The sequence below is a fragment of the Pteronotus mesoamericanus genome, unplaced genomic scaffold (genome assembly GCF_021234165.1).
Source record: "Pteronotus mesoamericanus isolate MK-2021 breed Mesoamerican mustached bat unplaced genomic scaffold, CSHL_Meso_final contig_166, whole genome shotgun sequence".
NCBI classification, from domain to species: domain Eukaryota; kingdom Metazoa; phylum Chordata; class Mammalia; order Chiroptera; family Mormoopidae; genus Pteronotus; species Pteronotus mesoamericanus.
Window position 1 is genome coordinate 408,434 of NW_026555066.1, and position 15,346 is coordinate 423,779.

At 46.8% G+C, this 15,346-nt stretch overlaps 1 protein-coding gene across 10 annotated transcripts in view; it reads right to left on the reverse strand.

Moving 5' to 3' along the window:
* Positions 1-1,308: 1,308 nt before the first annotated feature.
* Positions 1,309-15,346, reverse strand: part of HUWE1 (HECT, UBA and WWE domain containing E3 ubiquitin protein ligase 1) — a 160,934-nt gene continuing 146,896 nt past the window's right edge. For 9 of the 10 annotated variants that reach the window (XM_054565717.1, XM_054565723.1, XM_054565725.1 and 6 more), the window contains 17 exons: positions 14,295-14,892; positions 13,467-13,582; positions 13,200-13,356; positions 11,871-12,003; positions 11,409-11,611; positions 10,687-10,814; positions 9,105-9,201; positions 7,625-7,780; positions 6,927-7,172; positions 6,540-6,657; positions 5,885-6,025; positions 4,416-4,703; positions 4,185-4,290; positions 3,472-3,589; positions 2,976-3,157; positions 2,496-2,686; positions 1,309-1,915 (listed from right to left, as the gene is read on the reverse strand). In XM_054565717.1, coding sequence (XP_054421692.1) covers positions 1,813-1,915; positions 2,496-2,686; positions 2,976-3,157; positions 3,472-3,589; positions 4,185-4,290; positions 4,416-4,703; positions 5,885-6,025; positions 6,540-6,657; positions 6,927-7,172; positions 7,625-7,780; positions 9,105-9,201; positions 10,687-10,814; positions 11,409-11,611; positions 11,871-12,003; positions 13,200-13,356; positions 13,467-13,582; positions 14,295-14,892 — 3,081 coding nt within the window. In that variant the 3' untranslated portion in view covers positions 1,309-1,812. The remainder of the gene's footprint in view (positions 1,916-2,495; positions 2,687-2,975; positions 3,158-3,471; positions 3,590-4,184; positions 4,291-4,415; positions 4,704-5,884; positions 6,026-6,539; positions 6,658-6,926; positions 7,173-7,624; positions 7,781-9,104; positions 9,202-10,686; positions 10,815-11,408; positions 11,612-11,870; positions 12,004-13,199; positions 13,357-13,466; positions 13,583-14,294; positions 14,893-15,346) is intronic. The other variant, XM_054565722.1, reaches the window with a different exon arrangement.

Here is a 15,346-nt window from a genome sequence, read left to right on the forward strand (position 1 = left end):
TAGATTAATTTTCTTCAGGGTTATTCCACCTGTGTGTGCCCCACTTCCACACCCACCTCCCAACCCTTGCACCCCCTCTTCATTAAATGTGGGATTTCCCCCACATTTGATTTTTCAGAGAACCAGTTCTTTAGTTTATCAAGCAATTCTACTGTATTTCTGCTAATTTATTCATTTTAAAGCCTTGCTGGACTGACTCCCAGTCTCATCTCAGGCCACAACCCTTTGCTCAAACCCTGCCATAGCAGATAACTGGACTCCTGTTGCCTTAGATTACTTTCCCTCCCTTAACTCCCACACAGCCTTACAATTCAATCCAAGTGCCACTGACAATGGAAAGTCTTCCCTCGTCTTCTGCTCTGGATGCCCAGAGACCCCCTTTCTCCAGTCACAGAACCGACCAGTCTCCTCCCCTTGACTGGAAGCTCAGTGGCAGAGACAGGGTTGATTCATCTGTCTTTTCAGTCATGAGCAGGGCCAGACACAGACAAGTTCAAATTTTGAAAAACAAAGGAGAAAATGTCCAGTAGCCATTTGCATCAGGACCAAGGGATCAGGTTAAGGACACATCACTGCTTTCCTAGATCCACACCCTGTGACATGATCAAGGGGAAAATCTTTTAAGAAGCAGAGCCCCAGAGAATAAGAAAAACTGCACAAAGCAAGCAATACTTGGGGTTATTTTTCTGACTAAATTTTTATTATTTTTTTCTAAAGAACTGAGGTCCTTAGATTGGCTTTAAGGGCTGGATGGAATAAAAGCCACAAGAGACTATTGGGTGATCTGTGAACAGACTGGCAGACAGACAGGCAGACAACAAAACAAAGACAAAAAGATGGTAAGGCTGTTCTTCTGGAGAGCTTGTCAAATTATTTGAAATTTGTTAGGAATAAAGTAAAACATTAATCAAAAAATTTAAACTGAGCTCCCAGATTTGAGCTGTTGTAAAAACAGTACGTTGTGTTGAGTTCTCAGAACATTTCTTACAACTTACTGGTTTGTTCCCCTCAAGCAAGACACTTTTGTCTTTGGCTGCAATCTTTTAACGCTATCACCACCCCCAAGTGCAGATCCCATTCTAAAAAACTGACTTGCCTCAGTTCGTGGTGGCTCTCCCTCTCTCCCGACTACAGGAAAACCAACTTCAAAAGAGGGTGTGCACCAGTGGTGGTGGCAGAGATAGTTTTCTGGAGAGTCCATTTGGACCTTTTTTCTACATGTCTAGCATGCGCTCAAGGGTTTTTTCTTTTCTTTTAGTTTGAAAAAAACTCCACTGTGAAGAGTGAGTTATGAAGAGTGCTCTTTATTTGAAACCTCCACAACACAGACGCCAATCTTGTCTCGCATTGAATCATTAGCTGTGCACATCAACACATTCCAAGCACAAATTAAGAAATGCAAACAGAACAAAAAAATATATATATATATAATTTTTTCCCCTATCCAAAGGTTTCAAGTCTCAATGCAGCAAATCCTTCTGAACACAGACTCTGAGGAGCACACTGTTCAAACAGTTGGGACAAACAGGTCCCTGCAAAGGCTACTGCCTTTTTAACACATGGGCTGGGGATCATGGACGGCATGGAACAGGGAGAGGAGGTGAGAAAAAGGAGGGGGGAGAAAGAATGAGCAGGAGAAAGGGAACAGGTATGCACTGGAGGAGATTGGGGCAGCTGGGACACACACATGGTGAGTTGGTGGATTTCATTTATTGGTATCAACATTTTCTTTCTGGTTCATTTGTTTTTATTTCCCCCATTCCCAGGTCCAACAATGGTAGAAAAACCCCACAGTGGTGGGGGTGGGGCTTATTAGGCCAGCCCAAAGCCTTCAGAGCACTCCTGGATGGCCAATAGTAGCATGTGGCGGAGCTTCTCAAAGCTCTCATAGGCAGGCAGGTCCAACTGATTAAAACTAGGGAAAGAAGAAAGATCAGTACATAATGAAAAAATAACCAAATCCCTGGGTTCCCACAATGCCCACGTGACTTCTCCCTGAGGGAACCTACTCCTTGCTTCTTGTGGACTCCCAATCTTGTCCTAGCCCAGTTTGCCCTCTAATGTGGCCCCATTACTGGCCGTCAGGCATCTAAAACATAAATCTGACCCTGTCACTTCTTAAACACCATGGCCTTGTCTATGGGCTAGAATGCAAGCTCCAAGGAGCCATTCAGGGTCACTGGTGATTTGACTCCTGCCAAGTTCATTGCGACCTGCAACTCTAATTCCTTACTCCAGCCACACTGAGAGGCCGGGAATATATGTGCTCTCGTGTGGCAGTGTTCATCTGCACTGTCTCCCCGGCCTCAACTGTGAGTCTGGGCCAGCTTCACATCTCAGACATTAGCCTCTCCAAAAAAAATCAGTGAACTTGAGCTACCCCAGGACCAGGGTAGCCAGGGCCAGATTGAAGTTGCCAACCTTGGGTAGGTGCCTAAAAGTGGTATATATGCAAGCTCAACTTGAATGCTGAAAAGGAGAACAAACCCTCTTACCATGTGTGAGCTGAAGGCAGGCGATCTGTGGACCTGTCATCTCGATGGATCTGAAACTTCTGAATGCCATTCATGCCTTCAAGGGCAGCAAAGCCTTGCAGGGGCACCTTGGAAGTACCTGTGACAAACTGTAGGAACTTGGCACGGTCAGCTTGGTCAAAAGAACGCAATGCTCTCCAGAACCACTGGATCTGCAGGAAGGGACGTTAAGAAACCAGCATTAGATAGAGAGCTCCTACAAAAGGCGGGGGGATGGGACTTGGAATCTAGACAATTCTCTTTTGTGAGAAGGGCTTCAGTTCATTTATAGGATGAGCAAGAACATCACCTGAAAATGTGATCCAGAAGAATAAAGAGTTACATACAGGTAAGTGGTCATACGTAACGCCCTTCCCGTCAGAGTACTGGCTTATTTGGTAACATGCAAACTAGCACTGCTTAGGGATGAAGGGGGTGGGGGGAATGCTGGCAGCAGCTCACCTGAATAGAGTTGGACTGGTACTTGTGGTATTCAGTGTTGGATTTCAAATCATCAATGTCAATTGTAGGCAGTCCTGATATGAGCAGCTCTAACTCCTGCTCAGTGAAGATGGAAATGAGGCGCTTTGGAATGATCTCATAGAAGCCTTCTAAGAAAGCCGCCAGCTGTTTGCGGATGGCTCCTGGAGAGGGAACCAACATGCCATATGACATCTGAACTCACGTAACTGTTACAGGTCAGAGATCCCTCCAATCTAGCTCCTGTTGCTACTAGGATGGTGACTGGTCTGCCTGCCTCACCTGCCACTCTGTCTCTGGGCCCCCCATGGATGGTAGGTGAAGAGAAATATTTTTGGTTCAGTTTTTGGATTCCTTTTGTGCAAGGCATTTGTGACTGGCATAGGGGTAAGACAGAAAATAATGTCTATGAAATGAAGTGAGACCTGATCTCTTCCCATACTGAGCAACATGGGGGTCCAAGGGACATTTCCCCTACCTGTCATTCTCATCTGGCACACCAGGTGTACATACTCCTTCTTATTCTCCTCTGTTACCAAGATGTTGGCCCCATTGGGTTTGAGGTCACGAACTTCACAGACTCCAAACTCTTGGACCTAAAACACCCAAAATCGTATGTATCAGGCTTGGTCTAGGATGGGATTTACATAGATACCTGGGAACACACCCTACATTTTTTTACCATGTCCTGGGCAGAGAGACAAAGCAAGGTCATAAAAAAAGTGACTTTTCTCATGAGCTCGTAACTCCCTAATAGGAAAAGACCAAGGGTAAAAGAGGGGGAAAAGGCACAGCTAACATACGTAACACAACATAATCTTGATAGAAAACAATTTGGTGGAAGAGTTTACCGTAAAAACATTTTGTTTTCATGTATATCATTTTTCTACAAGGACCCTCCTTTGGGAATGAAGAATAGTGTAGCAGAGCATGCACTGGAGCATTGCTTTTTTATAAAGGGGGAAACTAGGAAACAGCCTGGATCGTTTCACAAATTCTGGGTTTTCTGTTTGTGATGTCTCATACAAATACCCACTGCTCTCTGCCAGATGGGAAATGGGGCACGGGGCTTTAAGAAGTCAAGATACTTCCTTAAAACCATGAGGTTATCCAATGCCAATTCAAGGGTGATCCTAGAACGGGTCTCCTAGGCTAGCTGCAATGTGCTGCAGTCAGGATTTCCTGACGTACCTCAGTGCTGAAGGTGAGGTCATAGCCTAGAGTGGAGACATCATTTTCCAGCAGATAAACCAGGCCCTGGTAGAAGTGGTAATCTTCGCTTTCCATATCTGTATATCTAGAAAAACACAGTTAGACAAGATCATGGGTTGGGATGGAGGAGAGGCGGCATAGAGGTGCAAACACAAAAAGGACCTGATTCCCAAGACTGACGACAGCCCCAAGACTGTGTCACATCCTCACCTGACAGACTTGCCCAAGATGTGTTTGTAGAAGGACCGAGTAAAGTAGCACTCTAGGAGGCGGTTGTCATATACAGCTTTGGCCACGATGCGTCCGACAAACTTGAAGTAGCTGAGGTGGTTGGGGTTGCAGTGGGAAGATGGATTGATGGTGTAGGTGACCCGGTCACCAGGTGAGGTACGGAACAAGGCATACATAGGGTTAAACATCTCCCGAGAGATGATCATATACCACTCCCGCAGGAGCCCTCCAGCATCCTGCCCTTCTTCTCCTTCAAACACTATATACCTGCGTAAGAGAGCAGAAACAGAGATGGGCAGAAAGCCCAGGACAAACCCACTCATTTACACAGCAGGACCCAAGTCAGCAAGTGATTGATGCTGTAGATAGGGAGTGCAAGGTCACAGGACAGAGGTGAATGCAGTGTCGGGACAGCCTGGAGGAGGGCTCTGGGACAAAAAGGGCATCACTAATAGAACACCAGTAGGAACGGTAGAGAGGCCTAAATGAGGTGTCATTTAGGGAAAGCAGGGGTCAAGTGGTGTCAGAGAGTACTGAGCACAGAGTGCAATGTCTATTAACGATTTGGTTGTGGAGGAGCAGGGCCCAGTCTGTCTCAGAAGTCCCTCTCACTTCCTGTGCGATTACATGGATAGCAAGTCCATGCCATGAGGGAGGGGAGGAATCAAGTTTCTCAATTTAGGGGCATTTAAACTGCTCCAGTAGGTCTATCATCTCATTGCTCCCATGACCTCTGGTATTACAAAGAGTCAATCTCCTCTAGGAAATTAAAAACACCAGAGAACAGCCCTGGCTGGTGTGGCTCAGTGGACTGAATGCCAGCCTGTGAACCGAAAGGTCATCAGTTCTATTCCCAGCCAGGGCACATGCCTGGGATGTGGGCCAGGTCCCCAGTGGGGGCGATCGACACATTGATGTTTCTCTCCCTCTTTCTCCCTCCCTTCCTCTCAGGTAAATAAAATCTTTAAACTAAAAAAAGCAAACAAACAAACAAAAAAAACGCAACAAAACCTCACCAGAGAGCAATTACCAATTCAGTGGGGGTCGACTAGTGGAAGTGTGGTCTCCCCCACCCCAAGGTACCCTTTGCCCAGCAGGCTTTCTGTTCCTTGTATAGCAACAGAAAAAATCTCGCTCTGCAAAGCCAGAAGGTCTATCTTTGTAAATGCCAAAGACTCTTCTGTCTGATACTTGTTGGGTAGCCTCAGCCAAAGGTTAGCCAGCCAGCCAACCAGCCAGCAGAAAACTAGTCTTATGAGACCCGGCTGAGAAGATGGGAGGCAGGTCAGTGAGATGATGTAAGCGAGATTCCAACTGTGAATTCCTACTGGGGAGAGCAGCACCTCCCTAAGTTCCCTTGTACATCTGGTGCCTGAATAAGCCTTCGCTATGACAGAGGAATGGACCCCACCCTCCCATCTTGTCTGTTTTCTGCTATGGGCTCTTACAAGCGATTCTTCATTTCTTCAGGGGATTTTCGATGGAGCTCACGGTAAGAGTCTTCAAACACATGGTCACGGCGGACATGCACAGCCATGTCTTCTTTCCGGAGCCCTTCGTCCAAACGCTCCAGCTCTTGGCGGAAATATCTTGGGAGGTAGGGAGGGAAGGAAAACAGGATTGGGGGTGGCGGAGCAAACTTCTGTTTGCCTGATTAGAATGAAGACTCACAATGATGCTTTCCCCACCCTCTAACCACTCTGATCCCTGCTCCCTACTTGTACCCCTTGCGAAATGCCCAGGAGTTGGGAGAGATATGTCATTCACTGCCAACTCTCAATTTTTCCCATCTCTGCCAAATAAGGGCTCACAGGGATTATGGCATAGAATTTCTGTAACAAGCAGGTAAGCATGTGCCAGTGCAAAGGAAGGAAGAGTAGAGAAGACAGGAATGTTGTGGAGGTCCCTTGAACCCTGCTGTTAGGTATACTATGGCTACATGTACTTCCTGTATTACCCCAAAGTATGGAATGGGACTTTAGTCTCTCCCTCCAATCCAGCACCCTCCCAAGGGTTGCCAGCGAGGGGAACTTCGGCTCCCTTCTCGAAGGGGAGATGTCACTTGGGAGAGTTCCCACCCCCACCAACATCCAGGGCACATACTTGCGCTTGACATCAAAGTCCAGGACACGAATGTAGTCTACCAGAACAGCAAAGGGCCCATCAGCGAGGTGGGTGGTGGACTGCCGTAGGATCTGGTTTAACACAGTGCGATGAGTCTCTGGGATGAGAAAGGACAGCAGGAATCAGCCATCATGGGTCCCAAAAGACTGGATGACAGCCATCCAGCCAGCAACTTTCTTGTTTCAGAAAAAAAAGGTAGCATGGTACACAAGGGCTTCCAGACAGTCCCTACCACACTAGCCTCACTCCCCCCACCCCTACACACGTGTGCACGTGCGCGAGCACCAGCTAAGGATAAAATGTATGAAATGGCCTTGTAAAAAAAATGAAGCCCTATACACCTGGGGGCCTAAGAGTTCCCTGTACCTGCAAAGCGAAGGAACTTCTGTGTGTCAGGGGGCAGGCTTGAGGAGATGTGCATAGATGAGGGCTCCCGGGAGAAGAATGGGTCAAGGGAGGAAGGAGTGGCTGGGGTCAAGGGGGCCGGGGAGAGTGGAGGAGGCTCGTCCTTGATGTGTGCCAGCTGGCTCTCACGGGTGTCTCGGACAGGAGGCTTGCTCTCCCGCTCTGTGGCATGGACCAGAAAGAAGGCCTCGACGGCAGGCTGTAGCACTGGGGGGCAATGATAGGGAGGTGATGTTTTACAAACTTCAACATATAAACCTCTTCTTCATAATCAAATTACAGAAGTACAATGTGGAAGAAGAAATAATGAAAACTTGTAGAAGAAATATAATGGTAGCATAGAAAAATGAAGCCAAAGAGGAGGTCAGAACTTCATTAAAGTCAAAGGAAAATGGGATAGGTAACCAGTTGTATAAAGATTCCCCTGGTCTAGAAAGTAAAAGATACCAGCCATGAGAAGAGAAGGAAAGTATTTTTTTTCTTTCTTTCTGACACAGGAGTCAGAGGGGGGGGGGGAACCCAAAACCCTCTCCTTTGAATTCTTGTTACAGAGACACTGATAAAGATGAGTGACACCTAGAGGAAGAAAATTTGGTGAGCAGAAGCAGCCCGGAAGCAGACTAGTGGGTTGGGACCTGGGCCCTCAGGCCGTGACTCACCTAGCACCGCATGCTGGTCATGGGATTCCTCCAGTTCCTTTAGACACTCTCCCAGCATGTCCCACAGCTCATCTAAGCTCAGCTGCTCACTGAGCAGGGGTAACTCAGGTGGCCTCTCTTCCTTCTCCTTCTCCCCCTGTGAGTTGCCATCTGAGCCTACAGGGCACACAGAGGAGAGAGTCAGAAAGCCTTCAAAGTTTTCTCTTCATTTAGATTTCCCCCAGACCAAACGCGCAGGCCATCAGACAAATCAAGTAGACCGGCCCACTGGCCCCTAAGTAATACTGAGTGACATCTGAAAGCAAGCTCTAGTCCTACACTGAATGGCATTTAAGTCTAAATAAGATAGATAGAATAAAAAAATTGGTTTCTTAGTTACACTAGCCACATTTCAAGTGCAGGCTGCCAAGCACCTGAAATGTGGCTAGTGCAAGTGAAATAGTGGCTATTGCAGGAAAGTTGTACCAGACAGTGCTGGTCTTCTTACTGCCTCATTAATTCCCAGTATACCTATGGATTATTAAATGATCTAGTATACTGGTAGCTCAAAAATGGATGTCCTATGACAACACCATCCCAAAGGAATGTGTTAAAGGGGTACCAAAATGTACCCTGATTGGTGTGGCTCAGTGGGTTGGCCATCATCTCGCAAACTGAAGGGTCGCTGGTTCAATTCTTGGTCAGGGCACATACCTGGGTTGCACGCCAGGTCCCCAGTTGGGGGAGTGCAAGAGGCAACAGACTGATGTTTCTCTTTCTTTCCCTCCATTCCCCTCTCTCTAAAAAAAATAAGATCTGTTTAAAAAAGGGGGTACCAAAAGGTATTCTATGTACAGTTAACTTTGAGAAATGCTGTTTATAACAGCATCCCCTGTGTGCTAAGTACTGCTCTAAGCACTATACATATGCATTAATTCATTCAGTCCTAACTGAATGCCCCTATTTTTAAAAAAAGATTTTTATGTATTTTTAGAGAGGAAGGGAGGGAGAAAGAGAACGAGAGAAACATCCATGTGAGAGAGATACACTGATCAGTTGCCTCTTGCACAACCACATATGGGGCCCTGGCCTGCAACCCAGGCATGTGCCCCGACTGGGAATTGAACAGGTGACCTTTCAGTTCGCAGGCTGGCACTCAATCCACTGAGCCACATCAGCCAGGGCTGAACACCCCTATTTTAAAGGAGTAAACTTAAGCACAGAGAAGTCTGCCTCAGGTCCCAGGGCTAGTAAACCAGGGAGCCAAGACTCAAATACATGTTGTCTCTATGCACATCATATCATAGTTTCTTTACTACAGGATTCACAATGTGTGCCACAAATCTGCACCGAGGGCGAGGTGGTTGACGATTAGTGATCTTGGTTAGTAAACGCCTATTAACACTGAGCTTATGTTATGATGAGAGCAGGGGCTCCAGCAAACATTCCATGAAGGCTGACTCTTCCTTTTGCTGGGCTTGAAACAAGAAGCAGTACTGACCAATGGACTGAGTGTCGTGGGTACTGGGAGATGGCTGGTCCACATCCATGGGTGACTCCTCCCTCCGGACAGATGCTTCTGACTGGCTTCCCTCCGACTGGATAAAAGGGAGACAAAGTCACTTAAAGGGTGCAACTCTGCATTCCTCAGGGACAGGCTAGGAGCCGGCCCTACTGCTTCTCACACATCCTAAGTTTAGAAAGAAGCTTTCCATATCCGGTCAGGAAACTCTGGTAGTTCTCTTAGCTCTCCAGGACAAAAGAACGACCTTCCCACAAAGTTTGCTGTCCTGAGCTAGCAAGCTCCCTCCCTGGATGCCTGCATTGCCTCCACTCCATTCCAGACCTGTATCTAGTCACACACCAGCCTCTTGCATACAGAATTCAAGGTTTCTGGGGACAGTTTAAATGTGTACACAAATATAAAGCCAAGATGGGCAGAAGGGAGGTTTGCTCTTTGTTCGCAAAAGGTAAAACAGGGGAATCAGTGCAACCTTTGATGGGTGGGATTATTAAAAAAAAAAAAAAAATTCTGTCCTATCAGCTGTGGGAAAGAGGCTGGGCAGGGAAGAGGCTGGACCAAAAAAAAAAAAAAACAAAAAAAAAAAACAAAAAAAAAAACAAAAAACAAACCAAAAAAAAAACAAACAAACCAAAAAACCAAACCAAACCAAACCAAACCAAAAAAAAAAAAAAAAAAAACCAAATAAAACCAAAACAAAAAACCAACCAAAAAAACCCAAAACGAAACCAAAACTCCAGAATAATAGCTCTCTATTTTCCCTTTCTACCTTGCTGGAGTCAAGGCTCTCAGGTTCTAGGCTGTTCCCAGCATGCTCAATGAAATGCTACTGTATAATAGGAATTACAGAAAGCAAAACCAGACCTCAGGATACCTTTTATCCTGGATCTTGGGAAGGTGACTTGTATGTTGCAAGGACAGGAAAACCATGAGAGTGCCACAGCATAAATACACGATGCCAGGCTTTTGCCAAAGCCACACTCTGTGCTGGGATCCCAACAATGAGCTGGCTACCTAGGAACCTGAAGGTTTCCTCCTAAAAGTACCCGAGTGCCTAAGTGCCAAAGGAGTATGAAGAACAGAGGCAGAGGCCAGGGTGGAGGGAACAGCCATAGCCGGAAGAGGCTGCGTGGGATGTGTACCAAGCTTGGGGGATTTTCAAGAGTAGAATTCCTAAGATGTCTCTAATGTACCTGAACTGTTCCATGAGACTGAAAAATCTTCAACCCACATCCCCTCAGAACCCAGACACTTAGCATAATGTAGTTTGCAAAAGCGCCATTGTTGACGGGATAGCTGGGAGTGGGGTATGATGGCCAAGCTTTAAAATCAAACCAAACCAAACCAAACCAAACCAAACCAAACCAAACCAAACCAAACCAACAAATCAATCAACAAACAATTAAAAAAAAAGAAACACCAACAGAAAGTAACCCTGTTGCCCAGAGCATTCATATAGCAAACTTAATGCAAAAGCATACAAGGTAAGGGCAGTGAAACCCCACTGATGATGTGGTGGGGGAGAGACAAATGAATGAGGGGCCACAGGCATCATGCTAACCGTTGCTGCTTGTTGCTGTCTCCGCGCCCTTTGACCCTCACGTACCATTTGTATAATGGCATCAGCCTCAGCCTCCAGCTGCCGAACAGCTGCCTGGATGCTGCTAGCTGAGCCTAAACCGGAGGAACCTGGGAGAAAGAAAGAAGGCAAGACATGAAATGTAAAAAGAGGGAATGCCCAATACTTTCCCATTTCCTGGGCTGCCACGGGGCATCTTGCTGAGGTCTCTGAGCTTTAGCTCAGGCAGCTTCAGAGTGCTTGTATCACGCACTAAGAGCTACTGTTACAGACAAGGGCAGGGGACATGGTGCTAGGCAGATGGATGGTGGCAGGTGACAGGATTTTGTGGGACAGGAAGAAAGAGGTAGGATTTGGCAGGCCATGATTGAGGCGACATGGCTGTAATGTTTTAGTCAGAAGTGATCAAGGAAACAGAAAGGAGGTACACTCAGTGAGTTAAAATCTTGTTTAGCAGAAGATCCGCCCTCAATTTCCTTGCCAGATTTCCACTCCCCCTTAATTCCTACTTGCACTAATGAATTTCCTATGCAGGCAGCTTGAGTGAGATACAGAATGCAGCCATCAATATTTTAAGAAAGATTCGTCACTTCCTTTTGGAAAGGTCAAACAGGAAGGAGACATGACATTAAGTCTTGCCCTCCGGGGACTCTGGGTTCTCCACCACCAACCCTGCCCCTCAACTGGACACTCCAATTTCATACCTAGCCTGCCTGTCTGCTTGGCTTTCTTGTTAGCTCGGCGTGTGTCGTCCCGGAGCTGGATGATGACCTGCAGTACTCTCAAGAAGAACTTCTGGGTAGATGTCTTGGATGTCAACATGGACATAGAAGGCAGCTGGAGCTCCCGGCCACCCAGAGGTCGCTTCTGAGATGCCACAATTACCACATTCTCAGCCATGTCAAACCTGGATAGTGTAGAGGTCGCTTGCGTATATTGACAGCATCAAAGCATAAACACTCAGCAAGCAGGGCTTTCTGGTGTCAATCAGAGGAGTAAGAAATCTCACAAGGAAATCTCGCAAGTAGGCAAAAACAAAAAAATAAGGTCAAATGTGTATAAGACAGATAAGAAAATCTGCCCAGAGAGAGGGGAAACCAGCAAGAGCCACCTTTCAGAATGTCCAAGATTCTAGTGCGACAGCCAGATGGGCAGCTACCACCCACCTGCTCTGCATTTTGCCTTTCAGCTTGGTGGTCTGTGGCTGTTCCTCAGGAAGGCCATCAGGAGAGAGGGTCTCACACTGGGCTCGCCGCTGCTGTTCCAGGTTGTATTCCCGTAGCTCGGCCAGAAGGGTACCTGGTAGGCAGAGGAGCCAGGAAGTGTTCAGAGACTTTGCTAGTGAAGCAACTGAAAGGGAAACCTTTCCAAGAAACCTGCCCAGGTCACCCTTTTTGCTCAGCTACAGAGAACCTGGAGCAAGCAGGAATTTTGCTTTGTGTGTCTTGCTGTGTGTGCTCTGGATCAATCAACCACCCAGGGACTATCAGTTTACCTGGCCTCAAGAATCTGTTGAAACTGCACAAAACACAGGTCAGTGCAGAGAGGAAAATGACCTGTTTTGGAGTCTGTATACCTTTTGAAATTCTGAGTTTTCTGTGGTGATTTTAGGCAAATTGCTTACCTATCTTAATAGGACTAATACTGCCTAACCTCACAAGGCTGCTTTGAGAATTAGGCGGTAACTATGGGGGAGTGCCTAGGTTGTTGCCTGGCCCATAGGTGTTGAGTAAATGGTAGCAGTCAAGGTCAGAGGCCTCTTCCAGAAGAACCTCACAATTCTGATGCGGCAAAGAATGCCTTGGGTCCTACAGTCCAGTCAACTCTCTTATCACCTTAGCTCCAGGGACATTTATGACAAGTAGATAACTAAACATGTAGCTGATATCTAGGGAGACCCATGATTGGGATGGGGATGGAAGAGAGCAAAGAGACTAAACAGAAAGATCTGGCTCTATTCCTTTATTCAATCACTTTATCACCTGTATTTTAGCTTTCTTCTTGGTAAGACGGGAAGGAAGACAACTGAAACTAGAGGATTTCCAAGTGTTCTTAGAATTTTTGTACCCTCAAAACTGCACAAAGGCAGATGGTATTATTTTAACTCTTAATTCCTGAGCCTGAACACAGTGTAGGCGCACCTCTGAGGCGCCAAAGCTGCCTCAGCAGGCTTGTCAAAAGGCTCTTGTAAGTGTCCAGAATGGAGAAACAAGAGGGCACTGCCAGTCCTATGCATGCTCATTTGCCTTTACCTACCATGTGCCAGGCACTCGGGATACAGAGAGGAGCCCAGTCTTGCTTTTTAAAAACTGAGCAGAACTAGATGGTAACCCAGTATTTTCAGTGCTATGACAGAAGAGAGCTTGGGGGCTATGCTATAGAAGCATAGGAATTTGATTCAGCTTGCAGATTCAAGACTTCCTGAAAGAGGTAATACGTAAGGGGAAGGTTTCAGAAAAAAACCTTCTGAAATGATGCTTTACCATTGTTATTACCTATTTGTTTACAAAGGGTATAACCCAGATGGCGGGCTCCATTCAGTAGCAGCTTGAGAACAGTGTCCCGAGTCCCAGGGTCCCCCCGAGAGAGCTGTAGTAACACATTGGCTGCATCCTCTAAGCCTTCTTCAGAACAAGAGTGGGATGTTAACACCTGGGAAAAAGAAGGGAAAAGGAGTAAACCCCAACTTCAGGATTAAAACCTTATCCACCCGTCTACCCTTTCTCCCCCAGCCTTGGGAGACAGGAAGAGCTTGGACTCACCTCCACAGAGAGCTGTAGCTGGTTTTCAGTGAGGCCCGATGATACCATCTTGAAGTCTGCACTGCTGCTGCCCCCATCACCCCCCTTCGCTGGAGATTTGCTGGCCTTAGTAGTAGCTTTGAGGAAACAGACGGAACACTGTAAGCCCCTGAGACTCAACATACCAAAGGCTTAAGCAGCAGAACCAAGGAATCATTGAACTGTTCAGGGCCTCAAAAAGGGAAAGTCGTTAGAATGAAGAACCACCCGCCAAAGCCAAATGATTTGGGATGCCAAGGACTCTTATACCTGTACCTTTTAAAGTGACAAAGAATCCCAGATGTTTTTCTCAATTGTTGCCCCACTATCAGAGTCCTCTCTCAAAGCCTCCTCTTCCAAACCTACGTCTCCATGTAGTTCATACTAGTCTGCTGCAGGACTCTTTCTCTTCGCTTCCTGGAACAGCCTGGCTACTTTATTCTAACATGATTCACATTGTATCCTGCTTGCTTTTCAACTCTTTCCTCTGAGAAATGGCTTCCTCAACCAGGCTGGAAAGGCTGGGAGTTCTTTGAAAACAAGAACCTTCTAGCTCTCTTCTTTTTGGTGCTTAGCCACATTCAATGAATGCCGGCTGGTCTTCACAGGAGAGTGTGTGTATGTGGGGGAGGGGAGAGGAGGAAGGAGGAGGAGAAAAAGAACTGGGATTGATGAGGACAAGACTGAACACCTTTGGGTCTCACAAACAAACCCAGCCGATCACTATCATTTAGGGAAGAATAACTGGATGGAGAGTGGGGGGTGAGATGGTATACACCCCCACAGCTCCCAGCCTGCATCCACACTTACTTGAAACAGTAGTGGTAGCAGTTGTGGGGGTAGTCACTGTGGTTGAGGCAGCTACGGTAACGGTGGAAATAGCCGTGGCACCAACCAGGGCTGGAGCAGAAGTGACAGGGGTGGTTGTAGCAGGGGGCGTGGGCATGTTGGAAGTGGCAGTGATGGTAGATGTGGTTGAGGTGGCTACAGTGGTAGAGGAAGTACCGCTGCCAGAATTAGCCTGTGTTTCCGACACTTTGTTTTCTGGGAGAGCAATTGAGATGAGAGAAAGGAGTCTGAGGAGTTTCTCAGTTAAGAGCGAGCTCCGGCGGATGACTGGGTGTGACAACATGTTCATGAGCTGCCCCAGTGGGGAGGCCTCCAGGCTGTATGGGGAGGATTCCCCCTCACTACCAGTGCTCACTGGCACTGACTTCACGGAGTTCTTGCCTTTCCGGCTGACATTCATGTTGTCCAGTTTCACCAGTAAGTCCCAGAAGTCTGTGCAAATGCCACTGCTAGTGGACTGTGAAGAACATGGGCTGCAGGCCTGCTTACTGCCCCTTTCCCGATCGCTCTCACAGTTTGTTTCTTTGGTCCGCTGCTGTGTGAAGTGGCTGGGAAACACCTGCAGGGAATAGAAGAACAAGTTTGGTCTAGGGGGTCTACATAGAAAATATGTCTTCCTGACAAGGAATAACAACTGGTTCCTAGGCTCTCCAATCCTTTGGACAGCTTTGGTAACATAGGAGAGCCGTCATACAGTTTTATCCAACTGATGGCAAAGCAGCCTAGAAAGAAACGAGGGCTTTGTAGGGAGAGACAATTAGCGAACTTTTTGAGCATCAATCTCTGTATTTACAAAATGGGAGGACACTTACACCACCTTGTGAAATTAAAGGAAATTAAAGGATATTATATATTTGGCGTAGTTCCTGGCACAAGGCAGGCCTTTAACAAATGGCAGCAATGCTTATTAAAAAGAGGACTAAACTAAGTTCTAGGTCCAGTCAGCTCCATCACTTACTAGCCACACGACAGAGCCACTAAAACTTTCTGTATCCCAGCTTCTTTATCTGTAA